General features: G+C 32.2%; 2 protein-coding genes and 1 non-coding gene across 4 annotated transcripts; 2 read left to right on the top strand and 1 right to left on the bottom strand.

The window, feature by feature from the left end:
• The first annotated feature begins 1,161 nt into the window (after window positions 1-1,161).
• LOC108462086 (protein indeterminate-domain 12-like) lies at window positions 1,162-2,763 on the top strand. Its single transcript, XM_053025309.1, has 3 exons — window positions 1,162-1,320; window positions 1,409-1,805; window positions 1,900-2,763. The coding sequence occupies exons 1-3, from the start codon at window positions 1,179-1,181 to the stop codon at window positions 2,630-2,632; spliced, it is 1,272 nt and encodes a 423-aa protein (XP_052881269.1). The 5' UTR covers window positions 1,162-1,178; the 3' UTR covers window positions 2,633-2,763.
• A 5,211-nt stretch (window positions 2,764-7,974) lies between these two features.
• LOC108463489 (uncharacterized) lies at window positions 7,975-9,095 on the top strand. Of its 2 annotated transcripts, none has more exons than XM_053026146.1 (4): window positions 7,975-8,202; window positions 8,279-8,357; window positions 8,431-8,526; window positions 8,632-9,095. In XM_053026146.1, exons 1-4 carry the CDS (start codon window positions 8,087-8,089, stop codon window positions 8,980-8,982), a joined length of 642 nt encoding a protein of 213 aa, XP_052882106.1. In that variant the 5' UTR covers window positions 7,975-8,086; the 3' UTR covers window positions 8,983-9,095. The 2 variants fall into 2 exon arrangements, with proteins under 2 accessions (XP_052882106.1, XP_017618910.1); XM_017763421.2 differs by having other exon boundaries at window positions 7,977-8,202; window positions 8,611-9,095.
• A 7,529-nt stretch (window positions 9,096-16,624) lies between these two features.
• Window positions 16,625-16,731, bottom strand: LOC128290939 (small nucleolar RNA R71). Its single transcript, XR_008280718.1, has one exon. It is a non-coding gene; the product is annotated as a small nucleolar RNA R71 (small nucleolar RNA).
• Window positions 16,732-17,559: the final 828 nt, after the last annotated feature.

Below are 17,559 nucleotides of genomic sequence, written 5' to 3'. Positions count from 1 at the left end.
TGCAATGATTTTCATTTAAACATTAATTCAACCTACTTATTCTGCATCATTATATTGTTAACGTAATTTAATATGTGAGTTTTACTTTTTTTTATGTAATATTTGTGTTATTGTTTAGTCTAATTTAATACATATATTTGACAAAAGTTATATATTTTGATATCTAAAGATAACAAAGTTAATTTTTAGTGTTTAATTTGGATTATAGGGTTGATTTGACAAAATATAATTACTTTTTTCAAGATGGAAGTTAATTTTGGTATTATTAGGTTTAAATTTTTCATGATTTTGTTGTAGAATAAATTTAGTATTAATTGTAATTTCTTTTAATTATTTATTAAATACAGTCCGATAGATATAATTTAATTTGGGTTTTAAGATTGATTTAATAAAATCAATTGCTAATTAAGAATTTTCATCTTATCAATTTTAAAACCTGATTCAAAACCTCTAATATATTTAGGTATCAAAATGTATAAGGTATACAATGCAATTAACAACATATTTCTCTTTTGGGGTTGTGAGGAAAACTAATTCTAGCAATTCAAAGCAAAGCAAAGCAACAATCAAGAATGACAAACACAAATATGCCAAATTTGTGATGAGTGGATCATGGAAGCAGGTAGAAATTTAATGTTACATATGATATCACCCTTACAAAATTTTAACGGAAGGCAAAACTTGTCTCTTTATTTGGATCTCTCCTTTGGCATCCTCTACACTTTTTCCATTTTTAATTTCTCTGCAACTCTTTCTTTTTGTCTCATTAATTACCTGTCTCAACTAATTCTTTATGTCAATAACATAAACGGAAAACAGCTTTTGAAGTTCTTCCATCCCCACTTATGGACTTCCTCCTTTTGACCCTTGAAAAGAAATTCATTGGGGATTTGCAACAAGTTCACTTACTTGTCACATACACGACAAACAGACCCAACTTTTAATGTATAGTTTATTCATGGATGATCTTAACAAATGTTGTTTGATGGAATGATGTTGCTATCAAAGAATTCTTATTCCGGATTAGTTAACAATACATGGACCATGGTCTTCCATCGTGGTTGGTATGGAATTTTTTCTTCCTTTTGTCGGCTAGCCAAGTCCCCCACCTAATTGGATCATATATTAACTGCTGCTTAACATTGTATCAGTATCAACTATCAAAAGGCCAGTTAAACATGTCAAACTTTGTTCAAGATTTTGAAGAAGATGAACATCACAGCACTGTCATCTCACAGTCGTCTAATGAGAGTCCCAATCCTATTGAACATCCTATCACCACAAGTTCAAAGAAGAAAAGGAATCTTCCAGGGAATCCAGGCAAGCATGCTTTCTGTACAATTGTTTAAGTAAGTTGCATGAAGGTATTCTAAGATCACTAAGTTTTCAGTTTTTGGCAAATTTTCAGATCCTGATGCGGAGGTGGTAGCACTGTCTCCAAGGACGCTAATGGCAACCAACAGGTACATATGTGAGGTGTGTCATAAAGGATTTCAACGAGATCAGAACCTTCAGCTGCATAGAAGAGGGCATAACTTGCCTTGGAAACTGAAGCAACGAATAAATACAGAGGTTAAGAAAAGGGTTTATGTATGTCCTGAGCCGAATTGTGTTCATCATCATCCGAGCCGGGCTTTAGGCGACTTGACTGGCATTAAGAAGCATTTCTGCAGGAAGCATGGAGAAAAGAAATGGAAATGTGATAAGTGCTCTAAAAGATATGCTGTCCAATCGGATTGGAAGGCACACGCCAAGATCTGTGGCACCCGAGAATATCGTTGCGACTGTAGCACAATTTTTTCGAGGTATGTAGCATATATATATGTTCTTCTGTAAGTGATCCAAGGTGTGACGGATGATACTGAAATCATGATTTTTCAATCCATTTGTTTTGAACAGGAAGGACAGCTTCGTCACACATAGAGCCTTCTGCGATGCATTAACAGAGGAAAATTACAAAGTGAACCGTAACCATGGTGCCATTGGAGGATCAATTTTGCAGAAGCAAGCAGACGAGACAATGTCCATTTCTGACAACACAAAGATGAATCTGTCGATTGGAAATGAGAGCATGGACAGCTCACAGAGGCTATTGTCTTTGAAGTCTACCGGGATCATGAATACCTCCAGCAATTTGGATCAAATTTTCAATCCAACAACATCCCTGGCTTCTACACTTGCGATGGGGTCTGCTTATACATCTGCAACAGCCTTGTTACAGAAAGCTGCACAAATGGGTGCTAAGATTAGTGATAATACAATCGCCCCAATCCTACTCAGAGGTTTTACTGGATATTCAACCAGTAACATGAACTCATCTGACTCAGTCCATGACGGTTCGAATGGCGCCGGTACCAATGGTTTGTATGTGGGAGAAGAAACATCTCACAATCCTCTTGCTCCAACTGCGTTGTTCGACTCTCATTTTCTACAGGCAGAGAATGGGAAAGCTGCAAACCTGTTGGGACAAGTGTACATGGAAGGTGGACAAAAACTTACAGTTGATTTCTTAGGTGTGGAACCAACAGGGCATCAGAATGTGGATAACGAAAGAAACTATGACGGAAACATAATGAACTTGGGCTACTCCAACGCGCAGGAAGGGCTGAAAAATTTACGTGCTAACTGGTAAACTGCTGAACTAGTTCCAGCCTTTAAGTTATTAGTGATGATGTAGTAATTGCACCACTTTTTCATCAAGGAGCGATCTCATTTCAATTTTTGGTTTAACATAATCGGAAACATATAGCCATGCTAATCAAAGATGATGTAACATTTATGTATTTGCTGCTAATATCGTTTTAACTAGCTGTCATTGGATGATATTGGAAAAGACTAGTGGCGGAACTAGAAAATTTGTTGGGCGAAATTAAATTATATATTTTTACTATAGTAAAAATATAATTTTAAAATTTTAATAATATATATCTTTATAGTTTTTAAAGAATTAAATTAAATTTTTATTATTTTTGAGGGGTTAAAATATAATTTTATAAATTATAAACGAATTAAATAAAAATTTTTACATTTTATGAGATTAGGCCATACCAGCCCTGTTAACTCCGTTACTGTAAAAGACCCTACTTAAAAACGAATAAATCAAGAATATATCATTTCTTCCATTAATAATTTATTTTACCCAAGCATCTATCAAACTAGTTACTTACGAATTGGGACGATAGACATTTACCAAGTAAAACATCAGTGGACTCACGTCAAGGATGTGAATTCTCATATATCCTTTCATGAAAGGAATCCCATGCATTAATTTGAAATACGTTGAATCTCATGCATAAAGTCCAATACATGCATTACTTCCCAAATCCCAATATATGAACAAAACATTAAACAAGATGAGTGCATGTCCAAATTCATCCTTTAAATCTTTATTAAAATTATCGAGCAACATCTACTTTTTAATGGTAGAAAGATTAATAATTAGATTTACTTCAATAAATATTTTAAAATGTTTAAAATTAACATAAATACTCCTCCTAAAAGAAAACTCTAAAAATTTATTATTTAGTGTATGACATACTAGATTTTCAAAAAATTTTGCGTGTATAAATTAATACATCCATTAAACCTTCAAAACCAAAAATATGCTAACTACATTTTCTTGGATTTGGACTAAAGTTAATAGCAAATTAATAGATACTCCTACAACACATATTGTCTCAAGTTAGTTGCGAATTGTGACACAAACTTCACTCTTTTATCATACCTATCGTCATTATTTTGATAAATACAAGTTTCCGAATATGAAAGCAAAATGGTCTATATTAAAACAAATATAAGCAGCAAGAAATTAACCATATGCAATCACATTTTAATCATTTCTCATGTGATAGGCAAAAGAGCTAAATTGATATTTGCAACTAAATTTTAACAGTGTTAGCAGGAATGCAATGATCAGTGCCAACTGCTTTAGGCATTGAGAATGAATAAGATAAAAACACAATTTGAATTTTTTACATCTGCAGGACTTTTCCCAAAAAGATAATATTCACTATTTTAGCCACTCATAGAAGAAGTGATTATAATCTCTAACACTCACCAAATTAGATTTCTCACTTTTGTACTTAAAATCTAGACAATTCTCTTCTAATTCTTCCCCCTTAAAATGAAGATTTAAGACATAAACCAACACACTTGATTTTGCGCTCAATGCACTCGCAAGAAAACATTCCTAATGAACAAGAATAAGTTCTCTTAGTTCAATATATCATCTATACAAGTGTCCCCAATTTATAAGGAATTGAGACTTGCTAACATACTAAATCAATTACAATCAATTTTCCCTTAAAACTAGTAAGATAAGTATAAAGAATATCTCCAATGGGCTCAAGATAAGTCTTGACTGTTTAACATATGCTTCCAAGTTTTACCCAATTTGATCCAATCTCACCAAATTTAGGAAGTTGATTGCCTTTATCCAATTCAAACCTAATCTCCAATATATGTTGTTATAAACAGTTTAGATATCATAGATGGACTTGCAGTGCACCAAAATATTAGTAAGAATCAAAACCCAAGAATTTTTATTGTCAAAATTTGTCAATTTAAACATGGCAAGTTTCTGAGTTAAACAGTACCAGACGCCAATAGGCACTACTCAAAAGTTGCCACAACAATGTCCCTCTTCGACATTTTTTGAACAAAAACCATTATATGAGAACACATATAATAAGAGATACAAATGCTCCTAAATCATACTTCACTATTAACATAATCAATGAAATCAATCATAAATGCCGAAATAAGATCTCATCAATAATCAAATACTAAGAATTATATAATAACTAGTTTTTTATTATCTGCAATACTAGGGGTAATTGTATTTGATATTAAATATGTTTTTAATTAGTTGTTTTAATTTAAAATAATAATTGATCATATTAAGTATTTGAAAATTATTTAATTTTTATTTTGATTTTTAAAATGTGTTTAAAAACTACTTTTAATTATTAAAACAATATACAATTTAGAATTATGTTTTTGGAAATTGTCTATTAAAAGTGATGATGTAAAATAAAAATATTTTAAAATTTATTTTATATAAAGTATGTATATAAAAATAATTAAAAATGCTTATTAAAATAAATAAATTTAAAAATAATGAAAGCATTTTCTAATTTGACTTTGTAGAATAATTAATGGTGGATCCTACCTAATTTTTAAAATTAAAAGTGTGTAAAGCATTAAGAATTTGAAAATATTAAAATTGTAAATAATCTTAACTATAAAATTTAAAATTGTAAATAACATTAATGTGAAATTTTTTTTAAAAACACCTTAAGCATTGACACTAAAATTTGAAGGGTGAAAATAAAATTATTAATGGCTTAATTATTAAATTTAAAATTATAAATAATCTTAATGTGACAATATTAAAAATAAAAATTCATTCTGGGGCACTAAAAAGTGGATTAAAACAACGACATAAACACTGATTAAAAATATATAATTAATAAATCATAATACAAAAGTTTTTAAAAGTGGGGTTCTTAAAAAATTAATTATGGCATTAATTTTTTTAACTCTTACCATCATTTATATTATGATTAATTGTGGGTGCTAATTAATATTTAAAAATACAATAGATGAGTTATTAATATTTATTTTTTAATATGTTATAAATCTCGCATGTTAACTTGATGATCAAAATATTTACTATTTTAAATATAATTTAAATTTAAATCATACTAATTACGCTGTTATTAGAGACTATTCTCTTATAATTCACCAATAATAAATTCATCCATCCTACTTTCCTTTTTCGTTTGGATGTCATCGCACTTCCAGTTTATTTTTGTGCATTCAACTTCGACTGAAATGCGGCGTAATTAATATGTGTATTTTATATGTACCACATTTTATGTTGTTAACACTTATTACCAAAATCAAATAAAAAAGAACACCCAAAAGTAATTATAACAGTAGCATCAAAAAATAATTCCTGGGTAAAATAAGAAATTTCTAGTAGATTGTATTTCGGTCTCTTTGTATTTTTAAATTATGTAATTTTCACAATTTTACTAATGTTTGTGTGGTAATTTTTTGGCTTTTATTGAAAATTATATGTTAGATTACCAGCACGAGTAAATATCCCAAATGTTTAATGATTGTGTATAAAATAGCTTAGCAGATTTATGAATTAAATGCCTCTAATTAGTAGTTAAACTATATCTATTGAAAATAAAAATTTTTGTATACATGTATAAAGATATGATATTTTATATAAATTAATACTTGTACGTATCATGGCATAAGTTATGATAAACACTCTTTGTTATAATTATTTTTGGTCAAGATCCAAATACAATTCATTTTAGAAATTTTAAATGTGCAATATGTTTTCAAGTTGCTCTACAACAATACATAAAATGGGTATTTAAAGAAAGTTGAGAATATATATTAATTACGAATATTCTTTTATTAATAAATGTCTTGAACCAATTGGAGATTCAATAATGACATGATTTTGTGATTATTATTTTGATTTGATTGTTTTTCCCCATAAAAGTAATTTGAACTAAGAGTTCAAAAAGAATTCATTTTATTACAAGTTAGCTAGTAAATGCATTTATTAACTTAATGAGAATAATTAAGTGTTATATAACAGTTAATGTTTTGTTTTAAATCAAAGTTCTAGTAGGAAAATATGTTAGAATAAATGAAGGTAATGGATGCCTAAATCATGGTATATTGATTGGCTCCAAAGATGAAAATTATTGTAAAAGAAATATAAATATGGATATCATATAGTGGAGGCGAGTGCTCCTGAAGAGACCCAAGACATAACTAACTATTAACACTCTATAAGAGATTTAGGTACCTAAAGATGAAAATAAAAAGATCTCGATAAGTTATATCAATACGATAAAATAAGGAATCATGGAAAATAGAAAAGTTATCTACAACAGTTTGTATGCAATGATATTATTGAGATAATGAAAGAAAATAAGGATATTGAATAAACTATCGAGAAATATAGACATCGAAAAGGTTGGCCAAAATGGAAAGATGCAATTCAAATAGAATTAAATTTGTGAAGTTTTTGTCAATTGAGTTTTAACTCAATTGGCATTGCATTATTGCTAGTGAAGGAGGATGTGGGTACGAGTACGTTGAAGCGCATTACTCTTTTTTTGTAGTGGATACAATAACCTTTAGATATTTTAGTAGCATGAAAGTTCATAACAATTCTAAATTTTATCAAGTAAATTTAAAATATTTATTGTTTTAAAATTTATTTTATTCAATATTTAAAATTTTAATACTTGAAATTATTTTATTTATAAATTAAATAATTTAAAATAATATTTTAATACCTCAATAAGCTTACTAAAAACTGTGCTCAAGATATATGTTATAGTCTTTTAAAGCTTCACCCCATAAAGAAATACGTACAATTGAATACCTCAACATACTCCTAACCATTTTCATAAGAGTAGGGTATATTATTCTATTGCAATGTACGTAGAGCACAAATCCCACTTTTTTCTAGAAATTTGGAAAAATCAAGATTTTATCTTCATTTGACATAATATATACCACTTCTATTTAATCTCACGATTTTGATTTTTTTTTTTTAATCACACATCAAAAATATCAATAATCATATAGTGAAATAAGTCAAGTATGAATGTGATAAAATAGATTTATCGACTCCAGTCTAATTATAATCACCTTATATTTGACTTGTCATTTATATAATGAATTATTCAAATTGTATAAATATGAATCTTTAATATAATATTTTTAAAAAAATGCATTGGTGTTGAATATATATATATATATATATAGGACACTCACCTTCATGTCTAGAAAACATAGATGATACAATCTTATTAATATTTATCTTACAGTTGAGAAATACATATTTAGTGAAAACCTAGCTTTTAAGCTTTATGAGAGGAGAATAAATTCGTGTTTATCAACCAACCTTTATTCTCCCACTAGGAAATAAATTATTCATTTTTATCGGCTCCCTGGAACTGGAACTGGATTCTAACCTTTTAGGACAGAAAGAAAGAGATTGTAAACATGATCACAACAAGCGTAGCCAGAAACTGAAACCAAAATGGCTAATCCTGATTTGACTGTAGTGGTTCTCAACCTGTCTCCTACAGTCACCCTTGGAGACCTCAATGCATATTTCTCTAACTGTGGCCATGTCGAGAAAATCAAGCTTTTGGGGTAATTTATTCAAACTTCTATAGCTTAATTAATTGCTTCCTATCTTCTTCTTTTTTATTTGGTTGTTTGAAAGCAGTGCGAATAGAGACCGATCACTGTCAGCTCTGGTAACCTTTAGGCAGCCATATGCTTATCAAACAGCTCTTCTCCTTAATGTAAGATGTTTGAAATTTTTTAATATTTTCCTTTGTTTGTATTTTATGTGTAATGTAAGAACCTAGTTTGCAGAATGCTAATTTTGCAGGCCAACCAATTCGAATTCTGCCAAAGAAGGTTGCTGCAGATCCTCCAGTCTCATATAGAACTATTCCTATTGTTACTGAGGTAATTTCCTTTTTCCTTATTTCAAACATGTATGTGAATGAGCATTTAACTGTATTTAGTTGCACTGGACACTTCTACATTTAGAAAAGCAAGCACGATGTGCAGAACAACAAGACAGGAGGAAACAGGCCGGGATTGCGAGCTGCAGTTGAGGCGATAGCTGTAGAAGGGGTTGAGAAATTGAACCAGGCAAGAGATGAACTGAATCACAAGCTCAAATTAACAGAAAACAGTAGAGTGGTAATGGAAAAAACCAGGTTAGCAGTGTGTGCTGCTGATCAGGCGATTTATGCAGCTGAGGAAGCAGCAAAAGACGTGGCAAAGAGGATCAAGAATACTGATTATGTTGCAGTAGGTGCTACATGGTTGTCGGATGTGCTTCAAAAAACATCCAAGCTTGTCTTAGAGCTTGGCCATAGGAAGGGTTGTAGTCCCAACTCTAGGGATCGTATATGATCAGTTTGTTTTTATTTGTATAAATGGTAAACAAATATATAATAAGCAGTAACGGTAAACTCGATACCACTAATTATTATTGATTGCAATCTCTCTTGCTTCCTTCTTAAAAATTTATCATATTATGACTTATGAGCTTCTCATGTTTTAATTCATTTATAATAATTGTTCTTTTTCACCTTTGGATTCCGGATACATTCCTCCAAAATTTCATAATTTCATATAAAAAAACACCAAAGAACCACGTTTCATCCGGGCGGAGACAATTGATGCTAAAGAAAATCCATACAGGCATGCCTTCTGTTCAAACTTGCAAAAACATGGTACATGACAATTGATGCTAAAAGCCAATTTTGCTGGAGACATGCTAACATTTTGGAATAAATTACTGGCTAAATAACAAACAAATAAACAATACTCACATTTCACAAGGACAAAAATATGGCAAAGCTTTGATCATATGACAGATTTTTTCCAAGGCAGCGATGAAAAACATAAATTCTGCCGAACTACGTACTAATCAACGTAAACACAAGCTTTCTTTCCAAGAATGGACGCTGATGGGTTCTATTGGAAACTAAATTGAGCAAGAAATGGAACCGGGATAGATTTGTCATTCGTCGCCACCTGATCATGTCTCTTAGAAATTAATTTTGCAACCAATGAAAATCAAAAGCTTTGAAAATTGGCATTCATCAGGCGGTGCAAAACTCAGCAATTGTTTTTCTTTGTGTTCCTCGTCTAACGTTGTTGCTGATTGGATTGCCAAGAGCTCTCCAGCAGGGTCGTTACCTGTTTACTGGGTTACAAATATTCCTGAAGCTTTAAAAAACCTTATTATTTTTTACAATGTTAATTAATGAAAATATCACATTTTAAGTAATAAAAAAAATGTACACTGAAACTTAAATTAAGGATAGAGTTAATAATACCTTATTAATGTACCTTAGGATTATTTTCATTATTTTAAATATTAATTTTTGGAAAAAAAGGACATCTTTAATATCTTTTAATTTTTTTGATGAAAAATAGAAAAATATAATAAATAAATTACGCCAATGGCCTAACTCCCCAAACAAGGGTCTTCCAAACATTCACAAACCTTAACTTCCCGAGTGAGCCATCTTGGCAAGTCTATCAACTTCTAGGTTCTCTTCTCTGGGTATACAATAAATATTCCAGTGAGAAATCTGAGATAGTATTTGAAGAATACTCCTAATCAGAGTCGTATTAGACCCTCCTGTAGAACTCTCTCAAATGGCCATCATCACTTCAAGACTATCTGTCTGAACCATCACATTATCCAAACCACGATCAATTAGGGTATTTAAACCATCCAATATACCCCACAATTCAGCCTCAAACATTGAACAGCTTCCCAAAAAGATGTTATAACCAATGATCCACTCCCCATTTCGATTTCTCACAATCCCTCCTGCTGCTGCAGAATCATCCTCAAGCCTAACAGAACCATTTGAATTTAAAAAACCCAACCTCCTGGCAAATGAAAGTACAAGGTCATCTTCCTCCTTGTATTCAAAATGACTCTGATCAGTCTTCAAAACATGTTTGATCCAACTATACGAGGCTCTGATAATATCAAAAATACTCCATGACGCATCCTGAAAGATAAAGAGGTTATGATTCTTCCAAATACGACAAATGATAATCCCGAAAAGACATCCCCAATCAACCTCCCCAAAGCAAAAATCATACTGATTATACAAATTGGCTATTATCCACTCATGTATTTTACTAGAGTAAAACATGTTAAGCTGATCAGTGAGAATCAAGAGATTCCAAATATCTCTTGCTGTCGGACAATCTCTTAAGACATGTAGCAAATCTTCAGAGATATGTGCACATACTTCACAAGCCAAACTATGCCCCAAACCTCGACAAACTCTTTCTACATTAGTGAGCAATCTTTGTTTGAGTACCAACCAAATGAAAAACCTTGCCCTTTTGGGACCTTTGAACTTTCAAGGGATCTTCTATACATCTTCCTTCAATTTCCAAGATCCTTCCTTAGTTTTCCCATAGGTATTTTGATAAGCTATAAAGTAATATGTTTTTAATGCCACTCTTGACATGTTTTTGGATGATTTATTATGTAAATTTGTAACATCCTGATTTTGGGCTTAGTCGGAACAGTGGTTTTGGGACCACAAATTCGATGAGAAAATTTTCATTTTTATTATATTTTTATGGTCTACGATTTCACGGAATGATTTCGTGAAAATTTAGTTCGAAAATTTTGACGTTTGGGCACTCAATTTGGTCAAAAGCACTAAATTGTAAAAAGTGAAAAAGTTGAGTTCTACATGTTAGAAGTGTCCAATTGTTATGAGTTTTTAAATTAAAGGTCCTTAAATGGTAATTATACCATTTTTAAGTTTGTGGAAAAAAATGGACATGGTATGATAGGTTTTTAAAAGTTTTTCATTAAGGGCATTTCAGTAAATTGGTAATTAAATGAATTAAAAAGCCAAAAATAAGCCTAATTTGCTCATCTTCTTCCTCATGGCCGAATGTCTCATGAAAAACACCATGGGTAGGGTTTTCAAGCTTTCCAAGCTCATTTTTAAGTGATCCCGAGTCCCCTTTTTAAAGTTCTTTACATTTTTGAAATCTCGGTAACATGATCTACTCATTTATACCATTATTTTGAGCTAGGATTTATATTTAAAAATTTACCCATGAGTAATATGCATGCATTTTGATGTCTAATGGTAGAAAATGAATGTTGGGTGTTAGATAAACAACTTTTGCTAAACGATTTTACGTGAAAACAAGTAATATGACATAATCGGTAAAAATACCTAATGTTCATAAGTAAATGTTAGAGTGAGAATTTGATGTTGCCATAGAAGGGAAAAATGATCAGTGTGTCATAAAACATAAGAAAATGGGATGAAGTTTAATTTCCAAGCCTTGGGGAAAAAGTGCAAATATGCAAAAGTTTAGGGGTTAAAATGAAAATTTATAAAATATGATTTTTAGACCCGTATGAAAAATGTGACTAATTAGTAGACTAAATGCGATATTGTAGATCAAGGAAATCGAGATTCGGGCTTAAATCGAAAAAATACAAGGTTATGGACTAAAATGGTAAATTGCCGTTTCTGGATCGAGGTAAGTTCGTGTGTTAATAATAATGCAATACCATGCATGAATTGTAATTCTCTATTGATATGACATAAATTGTATGATTTAATATGTTTAAGAGAAGCTGATGGATGTTGTGTATGATATGGAAAAATGTAATGCTTGTTGTGTCATGTGAAATTGAATGACAAATTATTGTTACATGAATTAAGTGTTAAATTACTATTACCTGGGTTATATGAATTGCTACACGGTTGTACTTGACGAGGTTTCGACAAGTAAGTTCGGATAACTTAAAGTAAACTCTTAACATGCCTAATTGTATGATTTATGAGTGCGTGATAAGTGCATTTATTGATGGCATGAAATTACATGAAATGCATCCTTGATAATGATTTGTTGAAAAGTGTCTCGGTTGAGGTTAAAAAGGGAATTCGATGGATAAACCATGATTTACATGTGACTTGAGATCCTGCATGTGTTGTAGAAAGGATTTAGCTTGGATGAGTAATCTGTAGATCTCAAATATAGAAAGGATCTACCCCGGACGGGTGTTCCTTAAATGATTGAGCCTCCAAAAGAATATATGTGCATTGAGGATTCAGCCCGGACGGGTAATCTGATTAGGGTTTGAATTTAGCCTGGACGGGTAATTCATATCCGAACTCACTAAGGGTGATTGTCGCTATAAGGGATTTAGCCTGGACTGGTAATCTCGACATCACCTTATGAGTTTATATTACGGGGGATTTAGCCTAGATTGGTATTCCCGCCGTAGGATGTGAGGTTCACAGAAGTGCATACATGAAATGATCATTCTTATGAATTGACGATAAATGGATAATCCATCGAAATTTCCTTAAATCTCAACGGGATTAATATGATGTATATCAATGCAATGATAAATGATGAGTTCTTTTAAGACAAATTTACATGGTGCATTGTCATGAGACTAATTTGATGATTGGGTGCATATGATAGGGAATTATCCTATACTTGGAATGTATGTCTAAGTGTGCCCATGAGAAATAATAACTTTTATATTGAGCTCCATTGTGAAAAATGAGTAAGGGATCCATGAAATGGTAAGTTCATGATAGTTGGAAATGATCTTATGATAGTGATCATTATATTGTACCAAAACAGATTTGGACAGCAGCATTGGTCCAACTTTGAAAATCCACTAAAAATAGTGGAAATTGAGATAGAAGCTTAATAAAATATGAAATTAAATTTTAATGAGTATAGTTTCACATAAAGGAAACGGTGAAAGCAAAAGAATTCTGTATCCTGAGATATTTGAATTCTTGTGAGATAGAGTTGGGGTTATTCCAGACTCCCTTGTCTCAACTTTGGAAAATTACTAGAAATTGTAAAAAAAATAATTGAGTTAAATTTTATATTAATGAAATCCTTAATGAGTATAATTTCAGGAGAAAGAGACGGGAACATTATCCGGGTCTCTTACTAGGAGATAAATAAATTTTAGTGAAGAAAGGTTGAAGCTGTCAAATAGCGAAACATGGGAGACTTTGAATAATAAACTGTACTTATTGGCTAGACCAAAAATTCTGAAAATTTTATGATAAGAATAGATATGTGTCTAGTTTCTGGGAAAATTAACGGATCTTAATTTGGAGTTCTGTAGCTCTAGATATAAATAGTTTAATGACTGTGACTTGAGAAAACAGCTTAGCTGGAATTTGAATAATAGAAAGAATATGAAAATAGCATGTTATCGCATTGCTTATTATTTTCATGCGAGCTTACTAAGCGTAAAGCTTACTCCCTCCTTTCTATTTCTTTTAGTTTTGTCAGGTCAGCTCGGGGTTAAAGATCGTCGAAGGTAGCATCACACTATCAAGCCATTATCCTTGGAGTACTGGCATGTGTACATAAAATGTTTTATGCGAGTGGCATGTATAGGGATTTAGTTTTCTATGATGACTATTGTTGTGATTAGCCAAAGGTATTGGCTTATATTGATTTGTTGTTTATAGCCATGAGATGTGACTTATAATGATTTTGGCTTGTAAGCCTATTTATTCATGATATGTGTTAATGTCTTGTGATGTGATTATGTGATTGCACATGTTCACTATGTATGAGAAGTATATGGCATATGTACATGATGAATACCATTGAAATCATGTATGAGTGTGTATGTAAAGATGACAAAAAGGCTTGGAAATTAGCCTAAGTCTTGACCACACGAGTAGAGACACGGCTGTGTGTCTCAGCCGTTTGGAGGACATGGCCTCTGGCCACGGGCATGTGCCTTGGTCGTGTGCCCTTAAACGGTCGCTAACATCGTAAACAGAGAGTTACACGAGCTGAGGACACAGGCGTGTCCCAAGCCACATGGGCGTGTGTGACCACACGGCCCAACCCACACGGGCATGTGACTTTCCAAAGTAAGAAAATTGGCTAAGTTGCCCAAAGATTTTCAAAGTTCTCGGTTTAGTCCCAAACCACACCGATATATGTTATAGGCTTCGAAGGCCTGTATAAAGGACGATATGCATGCATTTGAAAATTTTTAATTTTGGGCGAAATTTGGTAACTCGGTTTTGTATGTTTGTGAATGTTTAAGTCTGGTAAAGCCTTGAACCCTGTCCCGGAATTGGATATGGGTGAGGGGTGTTACAAAATTAGTGAATCTGATACTCCTAATCCTTTAAATTTATGTTTCTATACTTAGGTGACCATAGGGAAGTGAAGGAGCGAAAAACGGGCCAAAATCAGACAAAAAGAGCTATCTTCAGGAACCACACGACCTGGCCACAAGCTCATGTGCTAGCCCGTGTTAATATCGCTCCCTATTTCCCAAACACGCGAAAAAACCCAATGTTTAGGCTTTCTGAGCATTCTAAAGTTTATAAATACATAGTAGAAGAGGATATAAAAGAACACACAAAGAAGAATGAAGAAAAGACTCGAAGAACATCATCAGATCCATTTCAAAAGTGGATTTCCTTCAAGATTGAAGATCTCCATTTAATTTCTTTAAAAGTTTTCTTGGGTTTCTTTATGTCTTGTTGTTTTCCTAACTTTGAGATGATGTTATTCCAAATTATGAACTAAATTCCCTAGATACCTAGGGAAGATGAAACCTATATGAATCTTATTATTTGATTTCTAAATTACATGATAAATACTTGATTCTTGTTCTCAATTATGTATGTTTATTTCTTGTTTTAATATTTTTAGGATATTAATTCATACTTAATGTGCTTATTTCAGTGGAGCAAAAGTGTTTGTTTAAGAGTAGATCTATTATAATTGAGTGGAGTTGCATGTAATCCTAAAAATAGGATGACATAAATCTACCAGATTAGAGTCAAATCTAATAAGGGAATCCATAGATCGAGTTAATGTGTCAATAGAGTTTTAATTAGAAAGAGATTTCAATTAATCAACCTAGAGTCAGTTGTTTTTACTCTCGAAAGAGATATTAACATAAATTAGGGATTTCTACGAATCAAGGCGCAAATGAATAAATCGTTCAATTCAGATTCAAAATAATAAGTGAAGTCTAAATGGATTCTTTCTTAGGTATTATCTATCTCATTGGTTTTCTTCAAATATTTTCTTAATTCATTCTCTATTGCATTTTTAGTAATTAGTTAGTTAATTTTAGATTAAAATCAATCCCATTAATTTGTCGGCTAAATAATAGAAAAGCAGTCATTACTAATACTTTTAGTCCCCGTGGATATGATATTCCCGACTCACCATAACTATACTATTATTCGATAGGTGCGCTTGCCTTTGTCGTAATTTTAATTAGTTTAGTGATCATCAAGTTTTTGGCACCGTTGCTGGGGACTAAAATATTAGGAACACTCATTTTTTATTAATTTAGCCATTTATTTTTATTTCATTTTATTGTTGTTTTTAGTTTAATTTTTGTTTCCAATTTTTTCTTTTGTTTGCTTCTGCCAGGTTCCTTTAGTTTATGACTAGAAGAAACTCATCGGGACCATTAGTATTTGACAGCGAAGAAAGTACAGCTCGTAGTAACCGCAGAGAAGCAATGCAGAGTCGACAAAGTATAATGGAAGAGCAAGAGGATGTTATTGTTATTACTAAGGAGATGGTCGATAATCAGAATAATTAGCTACCTCCTGTGGTTGCTGAAAATCATGTAAATCTGAATCCTGCTCCTCGTACTATGTACGATTATGTCAAGCCCACTCTAACTGGGGCTGAGTCGAGTATTGTGAGTCCCACCATTGCTGTGAATAATTTTGAATTGAAGCCGAACACTATTCAGATGATTCAATAGTTTGTTTAGTTCGATGGTTTATAAGATGAAGATCCAAATACTCATTTGGCTAACTTTCTGATATTTTGCGATACTTTCAAAATAAATGGCGTTCTTGACGGTGCCATTTGCCTACGGTTGTTTCCCTTCTCGTTGAGGAATAAAGCTAAACAGTGGTTGAACTCCTTACCACGAGGTCCTATCACTACATAGGATCAAATGATTGAAAAATTCTTACTGAAGTATTTTCCATCAGCTAAGACAGCTAAGTTGAGGAATGATGTCTCTTCCTTCATGCAAATGGATTTAGAGACCCTTTATGATGCATGGGAGAGGTATAAGGATTTCTTGAGAAAGTGCCTTCACCATGGGTTACCTCTATGGCTACAAGTTCAAACCTTTTACAACGGTTTGAATCAAGGTTTGAATCCTTCAACTAGGCAATTGATCAATGCAACCGCCAGTGTTACTCTGAATAATAAAACACCTGAGGAGGCTTACGAGTTTATAGAAGAAATGTCACTGAATAATTATCAGTGGCAAGTCATGAGGACGAAGCCAACAAAAGCAGCCAACGTTTTTAACGTAGATGTGGTCACCATGTTATCAAATCAGGTAGAACTTTTAAATAAAAAAATTGATGGTTTATATGGTTCTACGTAGGTACATCCAGTGATGCAATGTGATACAAATAGAGGAGGAATGAACAATCCAGAATATTTACCCTACGGTATTAGCACAAAAAACGAACAAGTCAACTATATGGGTAATAATTCTAAGTCTCAGAATAATCCTTACAGTAACACTTATAATGCAGGCAGGAGGAACTATCTTAATTTCTCTTGGGGTGGTCAAGGAAATCAGAGACCACAACCCCTTCTAGGCTTTCAACAACAACCTTACCAGCAAGAGAATAAGCCAAACCTTGAGGAGATGTTGACGAAGTTTATTTCGGTGTCAAAAATCTACTTTTAAAACACCGAAATAGAACTTAAAAATCAACAAGCATCGATTCAAGGACTTAAAAACCAAATCGGTCAACTTTCCAAGCTAATTTCAGAAAGGCCACAACGTAGCTTGTCAACTAATACTGAAACTAACCCAAATGAGTAACTTCATGCAATCAATATGCGAGACGAAGAAGGGTTAGTTGAATCTGAACCAGAACCGAGGCAAGAAAGTATGGTGACTAAAGGTAAGGT

The sequence above is a fragment of the Gossypium arboreum genome, chromosome 3, assembly GCF_025698485.1.
Source record: "Gossypium arboreum isolate Shixiya-1 chromosome 3, ASM2569848v2, whole genome shotgun sequence".
Lineage (NCBI taxonomy): Eukaryota > Viridiplantae > Streptophyta > Magnoliopsida > Malvales > Malvaceae > Gossypium > Gossypium arboreum.
The sequence above is the reverse complement of the archived record's forward strand: the minus strand, read 5'-3'. Positions and strand labels throughout refer to the sequence as shown.

Bases quoted from the DNA above. Each gene is read 5' to 3' on its own strand.
- LOC108462086 (XM_053025309.1), top strand. From the start codon at position 1,179: ATGTCAAACTTTGTTCAAGATTTTGAAGAAGATGAACATCACAGCACT. The intron at 1,321-1,408 runs GCAAGCATGCTT...GCAAATTTTCAG, and splicing joins GAATCTTCCAGGGAATCCAG to ATCCTGATGCGGAGGTGGTA. The intron at 1,806-1,899 runs GTATGTAGCATA...TGTTTTGAACAG, and splicing joins TGTAGCACAATTTTTTCGAG to GAAGGACAGCTTCGTCACAC.
- LOC108463489 (XM_017763421.2), top strand. From the start codon at position 8,087: ATGGCTAATCCTGATTTGACTGTAGTGGTTCTCAACCTGTCTCCTACA. The intron at 8,203-8,278 runs GTAATTTATTCA...GTTTGAAAGCAG, and splicing joins GAGAAAATCAAGCTTTTGGG to TGCGAATAGAGACCGATCAC. The intron at 8,358-8,430 runs GTAAGATGTTTG...CCTAGTTTGCAG, and splicing joins AAACAGCTCTTCTCCTTAAT to AATGCTAATTTTGCAGGCCA.